This window comes from Artemia franciscana, chromosome 3, assembly GCF_032884065.1.
Source record: "Artemia franciscana chromosome 3, ASM3288406v1, whole genome shotgun sequence".
NCBI lineage: Eukaryota > Metazoa > Arthropoda > Branchiopoda > Anostraca > Artemiidae > Artemia > Artemia franciscana.
The window spans coordinates 42,513,453-42,530,529 of record NC_088865.1 but is presented as its reverse complement, the minus strand read 5'-3'; the positions used below and the strand labels follow the sequence as shown (position 1 = coordinate 42,530,529).

At 34.0% G+C, this 17,077-nt stretch overlaps 1 protein-coding gene across 2 annotated transcripts in view; it reads left to right on the top strand.

Annotated features, from left to right (window-relative positions):
• LOC136025283 (uncharacterized) overlaps positions 1-17,077 on the top strand; it is a 134,246-nt gene that overhangs the window by 45,294 nt on the left and 71,875 nt on the right. For both annotated transcript variants that reach the window (XM_065701167.1, XM_065701166.1), the window contains exon 2: positions 13,349-13,526. In XM_065701167.1, the coding sequence (XP_065557239.1) occupies positions 13,349-13,526 (178 nt within the window). The remainder of the gene's footprint in view (positions 1-13,348; positions 13,527-17,077) is intronic.

Here is a 17,077-nt window from a genome sequence, read left to right as displayed (position 1 = left end):
CCCCTCCAAAAAAAATTTGTGAGTTGGTGCCACTAGATTCAAGTCAAAATTGTTGTTTTACTGCACAATATGAAGAAATTGGTATGGTACTCTACTTTAGCGTGACCCTTTCTTTTGTTAATTAAAAAGGCCACTAGAACTTAAAATTTTGAGTTTAACAAAAACTAAAAGTTTGATTTAACAAAACAAAGAAACACACATCCTTCACCACACTTCACGGTAAAATAAAAATAGAGATCGCACTTGTGTAGACAGGAACTTGACAACTTCTTTCTGAGAGACGGGTCAGATGCATCAGATTTTCGTGATAGTATAATTTTCACAAGGTTACAGCTCTTCCTTCCTCTTTTTCTAGACTTTTGCAAATATATTTTGACGGTTGGATTTAAAATTAATGAGTTTTACAAGTTAGGAATCAACACCAAATCTCCTTTGATGGATCCGCTGTTGTCAAAATTCTGGGTTTTGGAGCTCCAGATTCCACTGACCCTCATCACAATGTACGGTTTGATAGGGCCAATCTCATCCTTGATAATCTTTTTGATAACAACGCTGGTCTTATTTTGACCTAGGGTGATATTTAGGGGAAAAAAAGAGAAAAACTTTTGGCAGTATTTTCAAGAGATGGGTTCAAAGCGACCAAAAAGAGATTGTTCTAGAAAAAGGGGCAGGCTTTCAGGCCGTACTGATCTTCTCGTCTCTGTACTATTTTCTCAAATGGAGTCCACAGACATGAAATATCCTAGCATTCATGTCTTCTTGTCGTTTTACTGCTTTAAAAAAAAATACAGGTTTAGTTTTTCATACTAAAGTTTATTGGTAGTTAAAAATAAAACTATTTTAATTAAACGGCCCTTAAGTATCAGGAGTTTATCTTAAGGAATTGGGACAGAAAATCAAAGTTTAGCGTTGAGGAGCGGAAGTCCCCCTCATATAAGAAATAATTTCTGCTCGTTTGAAGTTTTAATTTTACTCCTTACTTCTAACTTAAAAATTTAGTTTTTCTTTATTTAATGTCTGATCCTTTTTCAAATAATGCCGGGAAATCGCCCTCCCTCCACGGAAAATCCTCTCCACAACGATAAATAACTCCATGGAAATCTCTACCTCTGTAAACTCCCCCCGGAAAATTCCCTCCAAAGAATTCAATCCTCGCAGAAAATTCTCCCCGGAAAATTTCTTGCGGACAATTCTATCTGAAAAATTTTCCTTGGTAATGTTTCATCTGTATAAAGGCTTGTTTTTTTTATTAAATTTCTTATTTTTTTGAAAATGATGCTTGAAATCCCTCCGTAGAGGAAAATTTATCCTGGATCCCTCCCGTGGATAGCTTCTCCTGCGGGTTACTCCAATACGAAAAATTTTTCCCGCGGAAAATTTTCCCTTGGTGAGGTAACTTCCAAGACCACACTGCCTTTCCATGACGAAAGTATAACAGTACAAAATAGGGATGAAACCTTTTAATCGACAGTGAACAGATCCCCTTGGTGAATCTTTCCCACTGAAAATTCCCCCCCAGATAATACCCAGACACTTCCCTTGGAAGATCTCAACATGTAAAGTTGAGTATTTTAGTCACAAGAATAAAAAAAAATCGCATAGTTATTCTAGCAAATTCTTCCCGTATAAAATTTTCCCATGGAGAGTCCACTCTTGGTAACTTTCCTCCTCGTGGAAAATTCTCCCCGTGGAATCCCGATACAGAAAATACCCTCCTTGAGGATTGCCCCAATGTGTATGCTTCCAAATGAAGTATAAATTTCCTGACTTAAACCCCAATCCCCAGGGGTTGCGGGGATGAGGTCATCCCCAAGGGCAAAGTTAATGGACTTTCAACTATTTTGAACAAAATGGTTATCTCAAAATTTTGATCGGACTACGTTAGGGATAAAAGGGGTGCAAGAGGGGGGAAACTGGTCCTCCAATATTTATGGTCACTTAAAAAGGGCACTAGTCATTTTAATTCTCGCTCGAATTACCCCTCTCCCAAACTTCTTGGACTATCGTTTTAACAAGATCACCCCAACAATAAAAAAACAACAAATAAAAACACCTCCATGATCTTTCTTCTGGCAAAACATACAAAATTCCACATATTTGCAGTTTTTAATTAGAAACGTGTACAGTAGGGTTCTCTGATACGCTGAATCTGATGGTATGATTTTTATTGTGATTCATTGACTTTGGGGGGTGGGGTGTTTACGACCTTATTTTAAAATTAGGTGAAGTTTTTCTGGTTTTTAGGTTTTGATCGGCGGATCCTATATTGCTTAATATCAAATGAATCCTAAATTTTAAATAGATTTTACTTAATTTTTAAAAAATGTTTAATGTATAGAATATATTTTGCTTCGCCCTCCCCCTTCCAATCAAGTATATATCTCCTTAAAGGAAATCCTGGCAATGCCGTTGTCAAGAATTTTTTTCATATTTTGTTATTCTTTTAGGATTTCGCACTGACCAATTTAATTTCAATTTAAGACGAGTCAGGCACGTACATAGTAATTTTAGGGAATGCTTCTGAAAGAGAGGGGGCACAAATCCCATAAAATACCAATAAATGTAAATTTTATACAAAAAATATAAGAATATTTAGGAGGGATTTTCGAAATCTAGAGGTTATAAGAGGGTACCGGTCCAAAGGCATCCTTTTTTCCTATGTGGCTGCAACGAGATTTCTTATAAAAAAAAGAGCAAAGCTTTCAAAAGTTTGAAAATTAATTCTTTTCTTTTATTTCAACTGACATTTTGTCTTCTACAGCAGAAATCTGAAGAAGTTCACAGACAACAGTGTATATGACTAAATTGTTTAGATTAGCCAAGGGAAAGCATTCAGTTTATTTCTTGTTTTTACTATCCATTCATAATAAACTTAATATTTGCTAAAGTTTCATTAAGATACGTTCTCTTGTTTAATTTTCCATAGTAATTATGTTCCAAGAAATTATCCATTTTTTTTATGAGGTAAACAAGATTTTCACTTGTTTGAAGAGGCCGTTGATTGCAACAAAACAAACACAATAAAATGCCAAAAAATTCCATTAGGTTCTTTGTCTTATTTCTGTATTAAATAAAAAAAACTAGTTTTTTTAACTGAAAGTAAGGAGCGACATTAAAACTTAAAACGAACAGAAATTACTCCGTATATGAAATGGGTTGTCCCCTCCGCAGTCCCTCGCTCTTTACGCTAAAGTTTTTAATTGTTTTAAAAAGTAGAATTGTGGCAAAGAGTCAAACTTTAGCGTAAAGAGCGAGGGACTGCGGAGGGGACAACCCATTTCATATACGGAGTAATTTCTGTTCGTTTTAAGTTTTAATGTCGCTCCTTACTTTCAGTTAAAAAAACTAGTTTTTTTTATTTAATTTCTGAACGTTTTTGAATTAATGCATGTTTGATTTTGGCTCTCCGCACATAAATTATTGAAATGAAATTAGTATATTAATTTTTTTTGGCTAAAACGTCTATATCCCAATAACCATTACTATATGTAAACACTGGTCAAAGTTTGTAACTTGCAGCCCCTCCCCCAGGAATTGTGGGGGAGTAAGTCATTCCCAAAGACATAGTTATTATGGTTTTCGACTATGCGGAACAAAATGGCTATCTTAAAATTTTAATCTGTTGACTTTTGGAAAAAAATTAGCGTGGGAGGGGGCCTATTTGCCCTCCAATTTTTTTATCACTGAAAAGGGCACTAGAACTTTTCATTTCCGTTAGAATGAGCCCTCTTGCGACACTCTAAGACCACCTGGTCGATACGATGACCCCTGGGGAAAAGAAAAAAACAACAACAAACAAACAAATAAACACGCACCCGTGATTTGTCTTCTGGCAAAAAATATGAAATTCCACATTTTTTTAGATAGGAGCTTGAAACTTCTACAGTAGGGTTCTCTGATACGCTGAATCTGATGGTGTCATTTTCGTTAAGATCCTACGACTTTTAGGGGGTGTTTCCCCCTATTTTCCTAAATAAGGCAAATTTTCCCAGGCTCGTAACTTTTGATGGGTAAGACTAAACTTGATGAAACTTATATATTTAAAATCAGCATTAAAATGCGATTGTTTTGATGTAGCTATTGATATCAAAATTCAATTTTTTAGAGTTTTGGTTACTATTGAGCCGGATCGCTCCTTACTACAGTTCGTTACCACGAACTGTTTGAAAAGAAAAGTTAAATAGAGTCGGAATACGAAAGATATAGCCATACTTTTGAATGAGACTGTCATTTAAACGTCTGTAACGGCTACGGGAAATTAAATAGTTTTCATTTTTCGAATCGAACTTTCGGAAAGAGAGGGTGAGAGAGAAAGACAGAGAGAGAGTGTGTCTGAGAAAAAAAGAGAGAGAGGGAAAGAGAGAGAGAGAGAGAGAGAGAGAGAAAGAGAGAGAGAGAGAGAGTGAGAGTGAGAGTCGAAGTGACATAGAGGGAAAGGGAGAGATAGCGATCTATACAACAAGAAATAAAGAATTAAAACATTAAAATGAAAGTTTATTATAAACAATTCAGGATAAATGGTTAAAACTACACTTTTCCTGGCCAGCATTAATACTTTCAGGGTTATATCAGAGATTTGATATTACCTCGATATTTAAAAGTGTTACTACTGGTAACTCTTTCTAAACAACAATAGATTTGCTTATTGTTCTGTTTTCATTTCTTGCTGATCTTAGTAATTCCCTTGCTTTATATATATATATATATGTATATATATATATATATATATATATATATATATATATATATATATATATATATATATATATATATATATATATATATATATATATATATATATATATATATATATATATATATATATATACATATATATATATATATATATATGTATATATATATATATATATATATATATATATATATATATATATATATATATATATATATATATAACAATAGATTTGGTTATTATTCTGTTTTCATTTCTTGCCGATCTTAGTAATACCCTTGCTTTATATATATATATATATATATATATATATATATATATATATATATATATATATAAAGTACGGGCTGGGGGACGTCAGATGACTATTCTTTATATATATATATATATATATATATATATATATATATATATATATATATATATATATATATATATATATATATATATATATATATATATATATATATAAAGTACGGGCTAGGGGACGTCAGATGACTATTCCAAAGATACAATAAATTACATTCGTAAAGGAAATTATAATTTTGTACATACTAACTAGTTTGTTCGATTTTTTTTTCTCATGGGTAGAGATCCTTTTACCGACGCAACGGGAAACCCTCCTCTGTTTAGGTATTTTTCCATTAGCAACAGATTGCCAAGCTCCAAATTAGGATGGAAGACAAAATAAACAGAACTTATTGCATATCCTTTCATGTGTTGTTGTCACATATGTTTTGCCAACATATACGAAAAAAATTTACGTCGAATACATAACACGTGCTTTGCTTTGTCAATTTTATCAGCTTGAAAAGACCGGTATGATATATTTTGATATTAATATAAATCACAATTATATATTTGAGTTTGTCTCACTCAAAAAGATTTTGCAGTAATACCTATTTCCTTTGGGAGTATAATCTGACAAACTTAGTGAATCCAGCCAGTGCCCAGGATTATGATGGAGCTTTTAGGCCATGATAAATCGGTGGAGGGGAGGGGTGCTCCAAAGTAAATAGTTAAAAGAATTACATAATCAAAAACACTCAGTTTTTCATGCTGGAGAGAAGAGATATAAGCTATCCTTTCCTTCATGTGCGATTCCTAAAGTAAATCATTTCTTTTGAACTGTATAATATTTCCATATCTATAAAAAGGTCAATCGTTTTGACTCACTCTCGTGTGGATTAAGTATTTTGTTAGATCTTATTAAAGATCTTAATTTTCTTAGGCCATTATATATTGTAATCATTCTAATCCTATGTTTTATCTACTAAATTTGGTATCGATTGCCTATAAATAAAAAGCTTTCCATTCATTTTGAAGATTTCAGTTACTGCTGATTCAGTCTTTGGTAAATTAACCTCGTTAATATTTTATCTGTTATTTTAGCATTGGGCATAATGTAATAGATGAATTCTGAAATGTTTCCCTCTGTCCCAGGCTATTTACTTTTACAGGTAGGGTTACCATAATTGCCCGGCCTTGAAAAAGAATGTTGTGACGAGTGCTAGCATTAATAAATTGAGTGTAGATTAGTACCATGGGTATTATTTTGAAGATAAAAAAGAGAATACTTAACCTTTCAAACTATTCTCTTAGTTAAATTAAACGGAATAAAAGGTACCGAATGGTGACTATGTAGCGCCTGGTATATTTAACAGACGAGCTGCTAATCAAACAGTTCGTGGTAACGAACTGTAGTAAGGAGCGACCCGGCTCAATAGTAACCAAAACTCTAAAAAATGGAATTTTGATACCGATAGCTACATCAAAAGAATTGCATTTTAATGCTGATTTTAAATATATAAGTTTCATCAAGTTTAGTCTTACCCATCAAAAGTTACGAGCCTGAGAAAATTTGCGTTATTTTAGAAAATAAGGGGAAACGCCCCCTAAAAGTCATAGAACCTTAACGAAAATCACACCATCAGATTCAACGTATCAGAGAACCCTACTGTAGAAGTTTCGAGCTCCTATCTACAAAAATGTGGAATTTTGCATTTTTTGCCAGAAGGCAGATCACGGATGCGTGTTTATTTGTTTTTTTGTTTTTTTGTTTTTTTTTGTTTTTTTTCCCAGGGGTGATCGTATCGACCCAGTTGTCCTAGAATGTTGCAAGAGGGCTCATTCTAACGGAAATGAAAAGTTCTAGTGCCCTTTTTAAGTGACCAAAAAAATTGGAGGGCACCTAGGCCCCCTCCCACGCTGATTATTTTCCCAAAGTCAACGGATCAAAATTCTGAGATAGCCATTTTATTCAGCGTTGTCGAAAAACCTTATAACTATGTCTTTGGGGACAACTTACTCCCCCACAGTCCCCTTGGGAGGGGCAACAAGTTACAAACTTTGACCTGTGCTTACATATAGTAATGGTTATTGGGAAGTATACAGGCGTTTTCAGGAGGATTTTTTGGTTTGGGGGAGGGGTTGAGAAGAGGGGGATATGCTGGGGGAACTTTCCTTCGAGAATTTGTAATGGGAGAAGAAAATTTCCATGAAGGGAGAGCAGGATTTACTAGCATTATTTAAAAAAAAAACAATTAAAAAATAAAAGTGAAAAAGCTTTTTCAGCTGGAAGTAAGGAACAGCAATAAAACTTAAAACAAACAGAAATTATTACCCATATGAGGGGCTCACCTCCTTCTAATACCTCGCTCTTTACGCTAAAGTATTTTCGGTAATTTCAACTACTTATTCTACGGCTTTTGTGATTCAGGGGGTCATTCTTAATGAATTGGGATAAAATTTAAGCTTTAGTGTAAAGAGCGAGGTACTGACCATGGGGCAAATCCCCTCATATATGTAATAAAAACATGAGAATACAAAAGTTCTTTACGTAAGCTAATTTATAAGTTACGTAAAACTTTTACCAATAAAAAGATTCGTAAAAAATTAAAAGTTCTAGTTGCCTTTTTAATTAACCAAAAAATCGGGGGGTAACTAGGCTTCGTCCCCCGCTCTTTTTTTCTCAAAATCATTCGATCAAAATTATGAGAAAGCCATTGAGCCAAAAATAAAAATATGCAAATTTCGTTTTGATTATTCCTCTGCGGAGAGCCAAAATCAAAACATGCATTGATTCAAAAACGTTCAGAAATTAAATAAAAAAAAACAAGTTTTTTCAAATGAAAGTAAGGAGTGACATCAAAACTTAAAACGCACAGAAATTACTTCGTATATGAAAGAGGCTGCTTCCTCATCAACGCCCCGCTCTTTACGCTAAAGTTGTTTACTGTTTTAGAAAGAGGAATTGAGAGAAAGAGTCAAACTTTAGCGGAAAGAGCGGGGCGTTGATGAGGAAGCAGCCTCTTTCATATACGAAGTAATTTCTGTGCGTTTTAAGTTTTGATGTCACTCCTTACTTTCAGTTGAAAAAACTTGTTTTTTTTATTTAATCAATATAAGAGGCACAATATTTTACAGGAAAAACAGATGCTACCGTACTTTTACCATTGAAATATTGAATATTGAATATTTTAATTGAAATATTGAAATATTTTACCTCTGAAATATTCTCCTAAACCTTCCATAGTTCAAGGTAACAGAGACATTACCTCGACTACTGTAGTAGGAATTAACTTCTTATCTCCCTTTATTTAGACTAAACCTGAATAATGGTGCTTCAGGGTGATACCACCCTTCTTATTACAGAAAAAAAGTTATTGGCATTTATTGTAAATTTTCATTTAACTAAATTGATTTTTTACACTTGACTGCTGTCATGGTCGTCGCTTCTAGTCTCCTGAAATTATAGTTTAAAGACTTATTTTCCTATTCTTGCTTACTTTTTTCTTTATTGCAAAAACCACGGTGCTAGCGGGTTAACTTAATCAATCATTCTTATTAACAATATTACCAAGGTAACAGAAGTTATCAATTTTGTCAATCTTCTCTTTGTCTATGTTACCTGTTCATCCTCATCCTTCTTTACTCGAAATTCAAGCGGCTTTAAGTCTGATCAAAATTTTTCCAACCTACTTTCAAACTCTGGACCCTTAAATATTTAGAAATTCAAAAATTTTGTTTTGTAAGAAAAAAGGAAAGGGAAAAAAGAGGTTACAACATTCAAAAGGTTAACGTCACTTGACGTGGCATATATCAGGAAAATAGGGGCTGAAGAAAATGCATCTATATAGGATAAATAAATCATAATGTATATCTAAATGATGTAAATTAGACAAATAGGAAAATGACTCAAGGAAATGAAGCTCAGAGGTAACCAAACCAGATAGGTCATAACCCCTCGCACTTGACAAAGCAAAAACGTATTGCAGAAGAAAATATTGAGTGAACTAGAAAATAATTGATAAATTTTATTTACGAATAATATGTGTTAAGAAAAATCCTCATAAAATTTTACACAAAAAAGCAAAAGCTCGCCGAAGAAAATCGTTTAAATTTTATCATAAATACTACTTTGAAAACTTTTATGTTCGCATACTAGTGGACCTTAGTAAACCCCCAATTCTCGAGATTGTTTGAATTCCACTTTTTTACATTGTTTATATAAATCCCCTATTTTTGATGTTATTTTTCCAAAAAGTCCAAAGCCCAAAAGGTTGGCAATTGGAACTACATTTGGTTATTCTGGGTGTTAAAAAGAGGTTTTTGAATTTGGAGGACTTTACGATTCATCGGACAATTTCTCAAATTTTCGATATAATCTGAAGATTTTGCATTTATTTTGGACTTGTGTCCCCCCCCTCCCCATCCTGAAATGCTGTTTGCTCTAAAACGAGCTCCCAGATAAGTGCTTGCCCTGTGTACGTATCTACAAGCAAATCACTATCAAACTATTAATGTGCTATCAAAACATATTTGGCAGAACGTTTTGTTTTGTTCTAGAGTAGGACCTTTTCCTCTGTAACCTTCAAACTTTAAAAGTAACGATGAATTGGCAAACTAATTTTTTGAAGCAAAAAAAAGATGGGAAAACGGTAATATAGTGAATTTTTGCTACATTCCGAAGTTTATATTGCTACTTAAATGAATGTACAAAGCAAGCTAAAGCTAGCAGGACATTTTTAAGCTTTCACTCCACATATTCCCTTTTTGGAAACATTAAAAGAATCTATCACGACAGGCTTTTTCTAAGTTTGACTTCTCTTGGAGCAGTATAATATAATAACGTAATTTGTTTTGACCCACTAAAATTGTAATAAATTGAAGTAGAAAAAAAAAATAAGAATGAAACATAATCAAAAGAAACACCCATCAAAACAATATTAAATATAAAAAGTAATGGTGCAAATCAAAATAATCGCAAAAGAGGACGAAAAGGACCTAACCACAGGCAATCCTGTTCTTTCAGCTTGGCATCCAACTTATTATAAAATGTCAATATATCAGAGGCACTAAACAGTCAAATAACCTATAGGCCTTGGCATGGTGACTCTCAGGAGTTTAGCCATGTTCTAATCCAAAATTTTGTTCTACAGTAGGATCTTTTTTCATACGATCTTCAAACCAAAAACCTAGAGAAATGTAGAAGTGTGCTATTAAAAGTGCTTTTCCGAACCTTTATCTGGGCTGTAAATACACTTCTAAAACTGTTACTCACCTATCAATAAAATTACCCATTATTAAAAGTGGGTTTTGGAGAGAGAAATAAACCCATGGAGGAGTGGAAACCTGAATCAATTTTCCCAGAGTAACATTTTAGCTGTAGATCCATTCCTGGAAGTGTTTTTTATAAACGTAGGAACTTTTTAAGTTAGGAAAAAACCCGCTAAAGGTGTAATTTCATCGAATTGGTTTTCTTGTGAATAGTGATACAAATTTAAAGTATCCAAAATTGCAATTACTTTCACAAAACACTATTTTATGCACGAGCCACATTCTAATAGGTCATTAAATAAAAAAAACAAGTTTTTTTAACTGAAAGTAAGGAGCGACATTAAAACTTAATACAAACAGAAATTACTTCGTATAATAAGTTTGACTCTTTCAACTCTACTTTTTAAAACAGTAAAAAACTTTAGCGTAAAGAGCGGGGCGTTGATGAGGAAGCAGCCCCTTTCATATACGAAGTAATTTCTGTTCGTTTTAAGTTTTAAAATCGTTCCTTACTTTCAGTTAAAAAAAAACTTGTTTTTTTTTATTTGATTTCTGAACGTTTTTTGAATCAATGCATGTTTTGATTTTGACTCTCCGCAGATGAATAATTTAAACGAAATTTCCATATTTTTTGTTTTTGCTAAATGGCTTTCTCAGTGTTTTGATCGAATGATTTTGAGAAAAAAAGAGCGGGGAGGATGCCTAGTTGCCCTCCGATTTCTTGGTTACTTAAAAAGGCAACTAGAACTTTAAATTTCTTACGAATTTTTTTTATTAGTAAAAGATATACGTAACTTACAAATTAGTTTACGTAACGAACTTTTGTATTCTCATGTTTTTATTACGTATATGAGGGGGTTCACCCACTCGTCAGTATCTCGCTCTTGACACTAAAGCTTAAATTTTGCCCCAATTCCTTAAGAATGACCCCTGAATCACAAGAGCCGTAGAATAAATAGCTGAAATTACTAAAAATACTTTAGCGTAAAGAGTGGGGTATTAGGAGGAGGTGAGCCCATCATATGCGTAATAATTTCTGTTCGTTTTAAGTTTTAATGCTTCTCCTTACTTTCAGTTGAAAAAACTTTTTCATATTTATTTTTTCATTGTTTTTTTTTTAATAATGCTAGAAAATCCTGCACTCCCTTCATGAAAGTTTTCTTCCCCCACGACAAATTCCTCCAAGGAAAGCTCCCCCAACAAATCTCCCTCTTTTCAACCCCCCCCCCCAACCTAAAAATCACCCTGAAAACCTCTGTACACTTCTAAATAACCATTACTATACGTAAGCACTGGTCAAAGTTTGTACTTGTAGCCCCTCCCACGGGGACTGTGCGGGAGTAAGTCACCCCCAAAAACATAGTTACAAGGTTTTTCGACTACGGTGAATAAAATGGCTATCTCAGAATTTTGATCCGTTGACTTTGGGAAAATAATTAGCGTGGGAAGGGGGCCTAGGTGCCCTCCAATTTTTTTGGTCACTTAAAAGGGCACTAGAACTTTTTATTTCCGTTAGAATGAGTCCTCTCACAAGATTCTTGGACCACTGGGTCGATACGATCACCCCTGGGGAAAAAAAACAACAAAAAAACAAACAAATAAACACGCATCCGTGATCTGTATTCTGGCGAAAAATGCGAAATTCCACATTTTTATAGATAGGAGCTTGAAACTTCTACAATAAGGTTCTCTAATACGCTGAATCTGATAGTGTGGTTTTCGTTAAGATTGTATGACTTTTAGGGGGTGTTTCCCCCTATTTTCGAATTTGAGGCAAATTTTCTCAGGCTCGTTACTTTTGATGGGTAAAACTAACCTTGATGAGACTTATATATTTGAATTCAGCATTAAAATGTGATTCTTTTGTTGTAACTATTGGTATCAAAATTTTTTAGAGTTTTGTTTACTATTGAGCCGGGTCGCTCCTTACTACAGTTCGTTACCACGAACTGTTTGATTAGCTCAAACTAGTTTTAAGTTAATGCACACCTTTTTTTAAGGGGGTAGTCCTCACCTTTAGCCACACTAAAGACTAGACTAAGAGTTGCTTTATTAAACTACTAATTACAAAAGCTATACATCAAACAACCACCCGGGGAAGGCTCAAACAGCCTAAATAACCTGCATTCAAGTTTGCTCGCCCTTCTGATGCCGTATTTTTGCGAATTAAGAACAAATTTGTATGGAAAGTTTTGCCAAAAGAATTTGTATATTTGTCTTAATTTCTACTTTTTCTATGACATTTCATTAGAAATAAAAACTATCAACAATACTAGTGCGTTGTAACTATATTTCAAAGTTAAAAACAACTGTAATGAAAATAAACAAGTTGAATATCCTTTCCTCCATGACTGGGTCCAAATAAAAGGGCTGAAATTTATTTGTTGAAATTTCTCCATCACATTTGTGTATTAAAATAAATACAAAATTAATGACTTAAATGTTTTCCAAGAGAGAAGAGTCTCAATAAAGGTTTAAAAAACAGTTTATTCATATAAATTTTCACTTTTGTATAGCAGGTTGTGGCTAATGAGATCCTATATTTTTTCTTGGAGGGGGATGACACAGGCTAAGACGATTTTCTAAAAGTAAGCTTAAATCTTCGGCTATTCTTTGAAAGTGGGTAATGCACCAGTCATTAACAGGTTGTGATGGAGGGAGAAAGTTCGTTAGTCGTTAAGACTGTGCTGGAAGAGTGAATACACTTATATTCACTTTTCCAAACTGGGCTGAGACCTGCTCGATTACAAACTCATAGAATTACGACATAATAATTTTAGTATTTTTTTTTTCTACTTAAAACTTAAAATTTTCTTGAAATGACATTTGAGGCTGTTAGGAAAACCTTAAAGGCTTCCGGAGCATTTAACGGTAATATTCAAAAAATATGCTACTTGAACGATCTCTATGGGATGGGATGGCGGGGAGTTGGAAGCTTGGTTTTGAATTTATTGCTAGCCTAACCTAAACTCCAATAACCTGTAAGGCACAATTCGTTATACAACAAAATTTTAGCTTCTCAGCATTTCTGTTTCTACTATCACTAACGCTTCTTTTAAAATAGATTTATACAGAAAAACTCCTTATCTTTTTTAGATGCTGGACCTCAAAGAGGTACCCACCAAACCTACAATACTGCCATTGAACGGGAACGCCGATAGCTATGCTTTAAAGAAGCACAGTGGGCTAAGTCTTTGGGCTGCGGCCGTTTTTGTTGGAGGAAACATGGCTGGAAGTGGAGTTTTGGCTTTACCGAGAGCAGTTGCTAACGCAGGTAAGCAAAATCATGGTAGCGTATGAAAAGTCAATTTTACACACAGATAATATGCTTCTTGACGAGTTAAGATTCCTTTGAAATTACAAAACATGCTTCAGCCAAAGATAAAAGAACAAAAGCCGTTACGAAAAATTTTCTTAGTAAAACAATCGTCCATTGTACTTAAGATTTGATTTAGTCTCAGATGTTATAACAGAAAATACAAAGCGAGTACTAGCCCCAATTTCTAAGTATTCGTATTATGATCGGATATTAATTGCGTTAAACATCAAACCAAACAAGTTAAATCCCAGAATTATACTTATATTAAATAAGAAACGGAAGCATTAATATTATTGAATGTTTCTGTAACAATCGGAGACATAAAGGCAGGGCTAGATTGGAGATATGGAGGTTGAATATGATGGGGTATTGGAAACATCGAATGCAAGATCAAAAATGCGTAAGACACGGCTGGAGGAATGGTGAAAGCCATTAACACATAGACGGAGATCTGTTCCCGACACTTAGGGCTTATAAGGAGTGCTCAAATAAAGCCCCGCATAATTGAAATTCTAGAGGGATATGTTTCATGGTTCATGCTATTGTCTTTAAAACTTCTTACTTACAGTGACTTCTCCCAAAAATATTCAAATCTTTTTTTTGCGTTAAGGTTTTATCACTGCTAGAGAGATCAAACACATTACGGTAATTAGGTACAATTAGCCTAAGTAGATGGCCCCTTCGTCTACCGGTTATTACTGTCCGGTGTAAATGCTTAAAAAAATCCCAAAAAACAAAATTCTAACTGTCAAACATAATAATTAGCTAAAAGCTAGTAAACAACCCCTTCATTTACCTGTCACTGCTAAAAAATGGTCAACCAAAACGAATCTTTCGGCATAAACGTTGTTTATCCCAACCTTACATTCTTAGGGTTCGTTAAGGTATTTTCATTATTTACCTGTGGATACTCAGCGGGTCGTAACAGGATATTGATTTTTGTTGTATGTCTCAGAAGGTACACAGAATACCCTTTATTATCTTCTCTTATCTACATGTTTTCAAAATCATACTGTGAAGAGAAGAAGGAAAACAATAAAGTTGACATTCTTACTTTCTTATACTTGCTTTTAAGCAATTCCTTTCCTTATTCGTTTGTATATGGAGGCTGGTGGAATAAGGAGTCAAGAAAAGTTAGCCTCTATAAGGGCAATTTCATATTAAAGGAGAGAGTAATAAATTGTGTTAAATGCAACCAAGTGGATATCGACAGTTTTTCACATTAAAAACATTGCCGAAAATCTAAAAAATATAATTGTCACAAAACAAAATTAACTTTAAAATCAACGCTGAAACAAAATGTTTACCTTGTCAAGATTCTAACAACGGTACTTGAGTATTACACCAAACACACCCATGAAGTGAAGCTAGGTTAATAATTCTTACTTCATAATATGCAGAATAATCATAACTAGCACATTTTGTATGCATTTAAACCTCCCTCCTAATTTGGAAATATATAGCCTGAATTATATATTTCCTATATATTCCCTCAAGGCGTCTCAGTTGTTTTAGCCCTTGTACCTGTAAATTAAATCAACTGTGACAACACAAAAGCTGGAAAAACAAGTTACGGGTGGCAGAATGCATTAAAAATACATAACCCGGGCTATATATTTGCACATTAGGGGGGGGGGGGATACAGTATAGCAAGGTTGCATGCAAAATGTGGTACCTATGATTTTTCTGCACATCAAACAGTTCATGGTAACGAATCAAACAGTTCGTGGTAACGAACTGTAGTAAGGAGCGACCCGGCTTAATAGTAACCAAAACTCTAAAAAACGAAATTTTGATACCAATAGTTACATCAAAAGAATTGCATTTTAATGCTGATTTTCAATATACAAGTTTAATCAAGTTTAGTCCTACCCATCAAAAGTTACGAACCTGAGAAAATTTGCCTTATTTTAGAAAATAGGGGAAAATAACCCCTAAAAGTCATAGAATCTTAACGAAAATCCCACCGTCAGATTCAGCGTATCAGAGAACCCTGTTGTAGAAATTTTAAGCTCCTAACTACAAAAATGTGGAATTTTGTATTTTTTGCCAGAAGGCAGATCACGGATGCGTGTTTATTTGTTTGTTTGTTTGTTTTTTTTTTCCCAGGGGTGATCATGTCGACCCAGTGGTCCTAGAATCTTGCGAGAGGGAACATTCTAACGGAAATGAAAAGCTCTAGTGTCCTTTTAAAGTGAATAAAAAAATTGGAGGGCACCTAGGCCCCCTCCCACGCTAATTATTTTCCAAAGTCACCAGATAAAAACTCTGAGATAACCATTTTATTCATTGTAGTCAAAAAACCTTGTAACTATGTCTTTGGGGACGACCTACTCCCCCAGAGTCCCTGTGGGAGGCGCCACAAGTTACAAACTTTGACCATTTCTTACATATAGTAAGGGTTATTTGGAAGTGTACAGACGTTTTCAGGGAGATTTTTAGGTTGGGGGGAGATGAGAAGAGGGGGATATGTTGGGGGAACTTTCCTTGGAGGAATTTGTCATGGGGGAAGAAAATTTTCACGAAGGGAGCGCAGGATTATCTAGCATTATTTAAAAAAATACAATGAAAAAATAAATATGAAAAAGTTTTTTCAACTGAAAGTAAGGAGAAGCATTAAAACTTAAAATGGACAGAAATTATTACGCATATGATGGGCTCACCTCCTCCTAATACCCTGCTCTTTTTAAAGCTAAAGTATTTTTAGTAATTTCAACTATTTGCTCTACGGCTTTTGTGATTCAGGGGTCATTCCTAAGAAATTGGAACAAAATTTAACCTTTAGTGTAAAGAGCGAGGTTCTGACGAGGGGGTGAACCCCTTCGTATACGTAATAAAAACATGAGAATACAAAGTTCGCTAAGTAAGCTAATTTGTAAGTTACGTATATCTTTTACTAATAAAAACATTCGTAAAAAAATTAAAAGTTCTAGTTGCCTTTTTAAGTAACCGAAAATTAGAGGGCAACAAGGCCTCCTCCCCCGCTCCTTTTTTTTCTCAAAGTCACTCGATCAAAACTATGAGAAAGCCATTTAGCATATGCAAATTTCGTTTTTAATTATTCATCTGCGGAGAGCCAAAATCAAAACATGCATTGATTCAAAAACGTTCAGAAATTAAATTAAAAAAGAAACAAGTTCTTTTAACGGAAAATAAGGAGCGACATTAAAACTTAAAACGAACAGAAATTACTTCGTATATGAAAGGAGATGCTTCCTCATCAACGCCCCGCTCTTCACGCTAAAGTTTTTTACTGTTTTAAAAAGTAGAGTTAAGAGAATGAGTCAAACCTTAGCGTAAAGAGCGGGGCGTTGATGAGGAAGCATCTCCTTTCATATACGAAGTAATTTCTGTTTGTTTTAAGTTTTAATTTCGCTCCTTACTTTCCGTTAAAAAAACTTGTTTTTTTTTATTTAATTATGAAGTAAGAATGATTCACCTAACCTTCTTCCTGAGTGTGTTTGGTATAATCTACAAGTACCCCTACTAGTAATAACTCTGGAAAA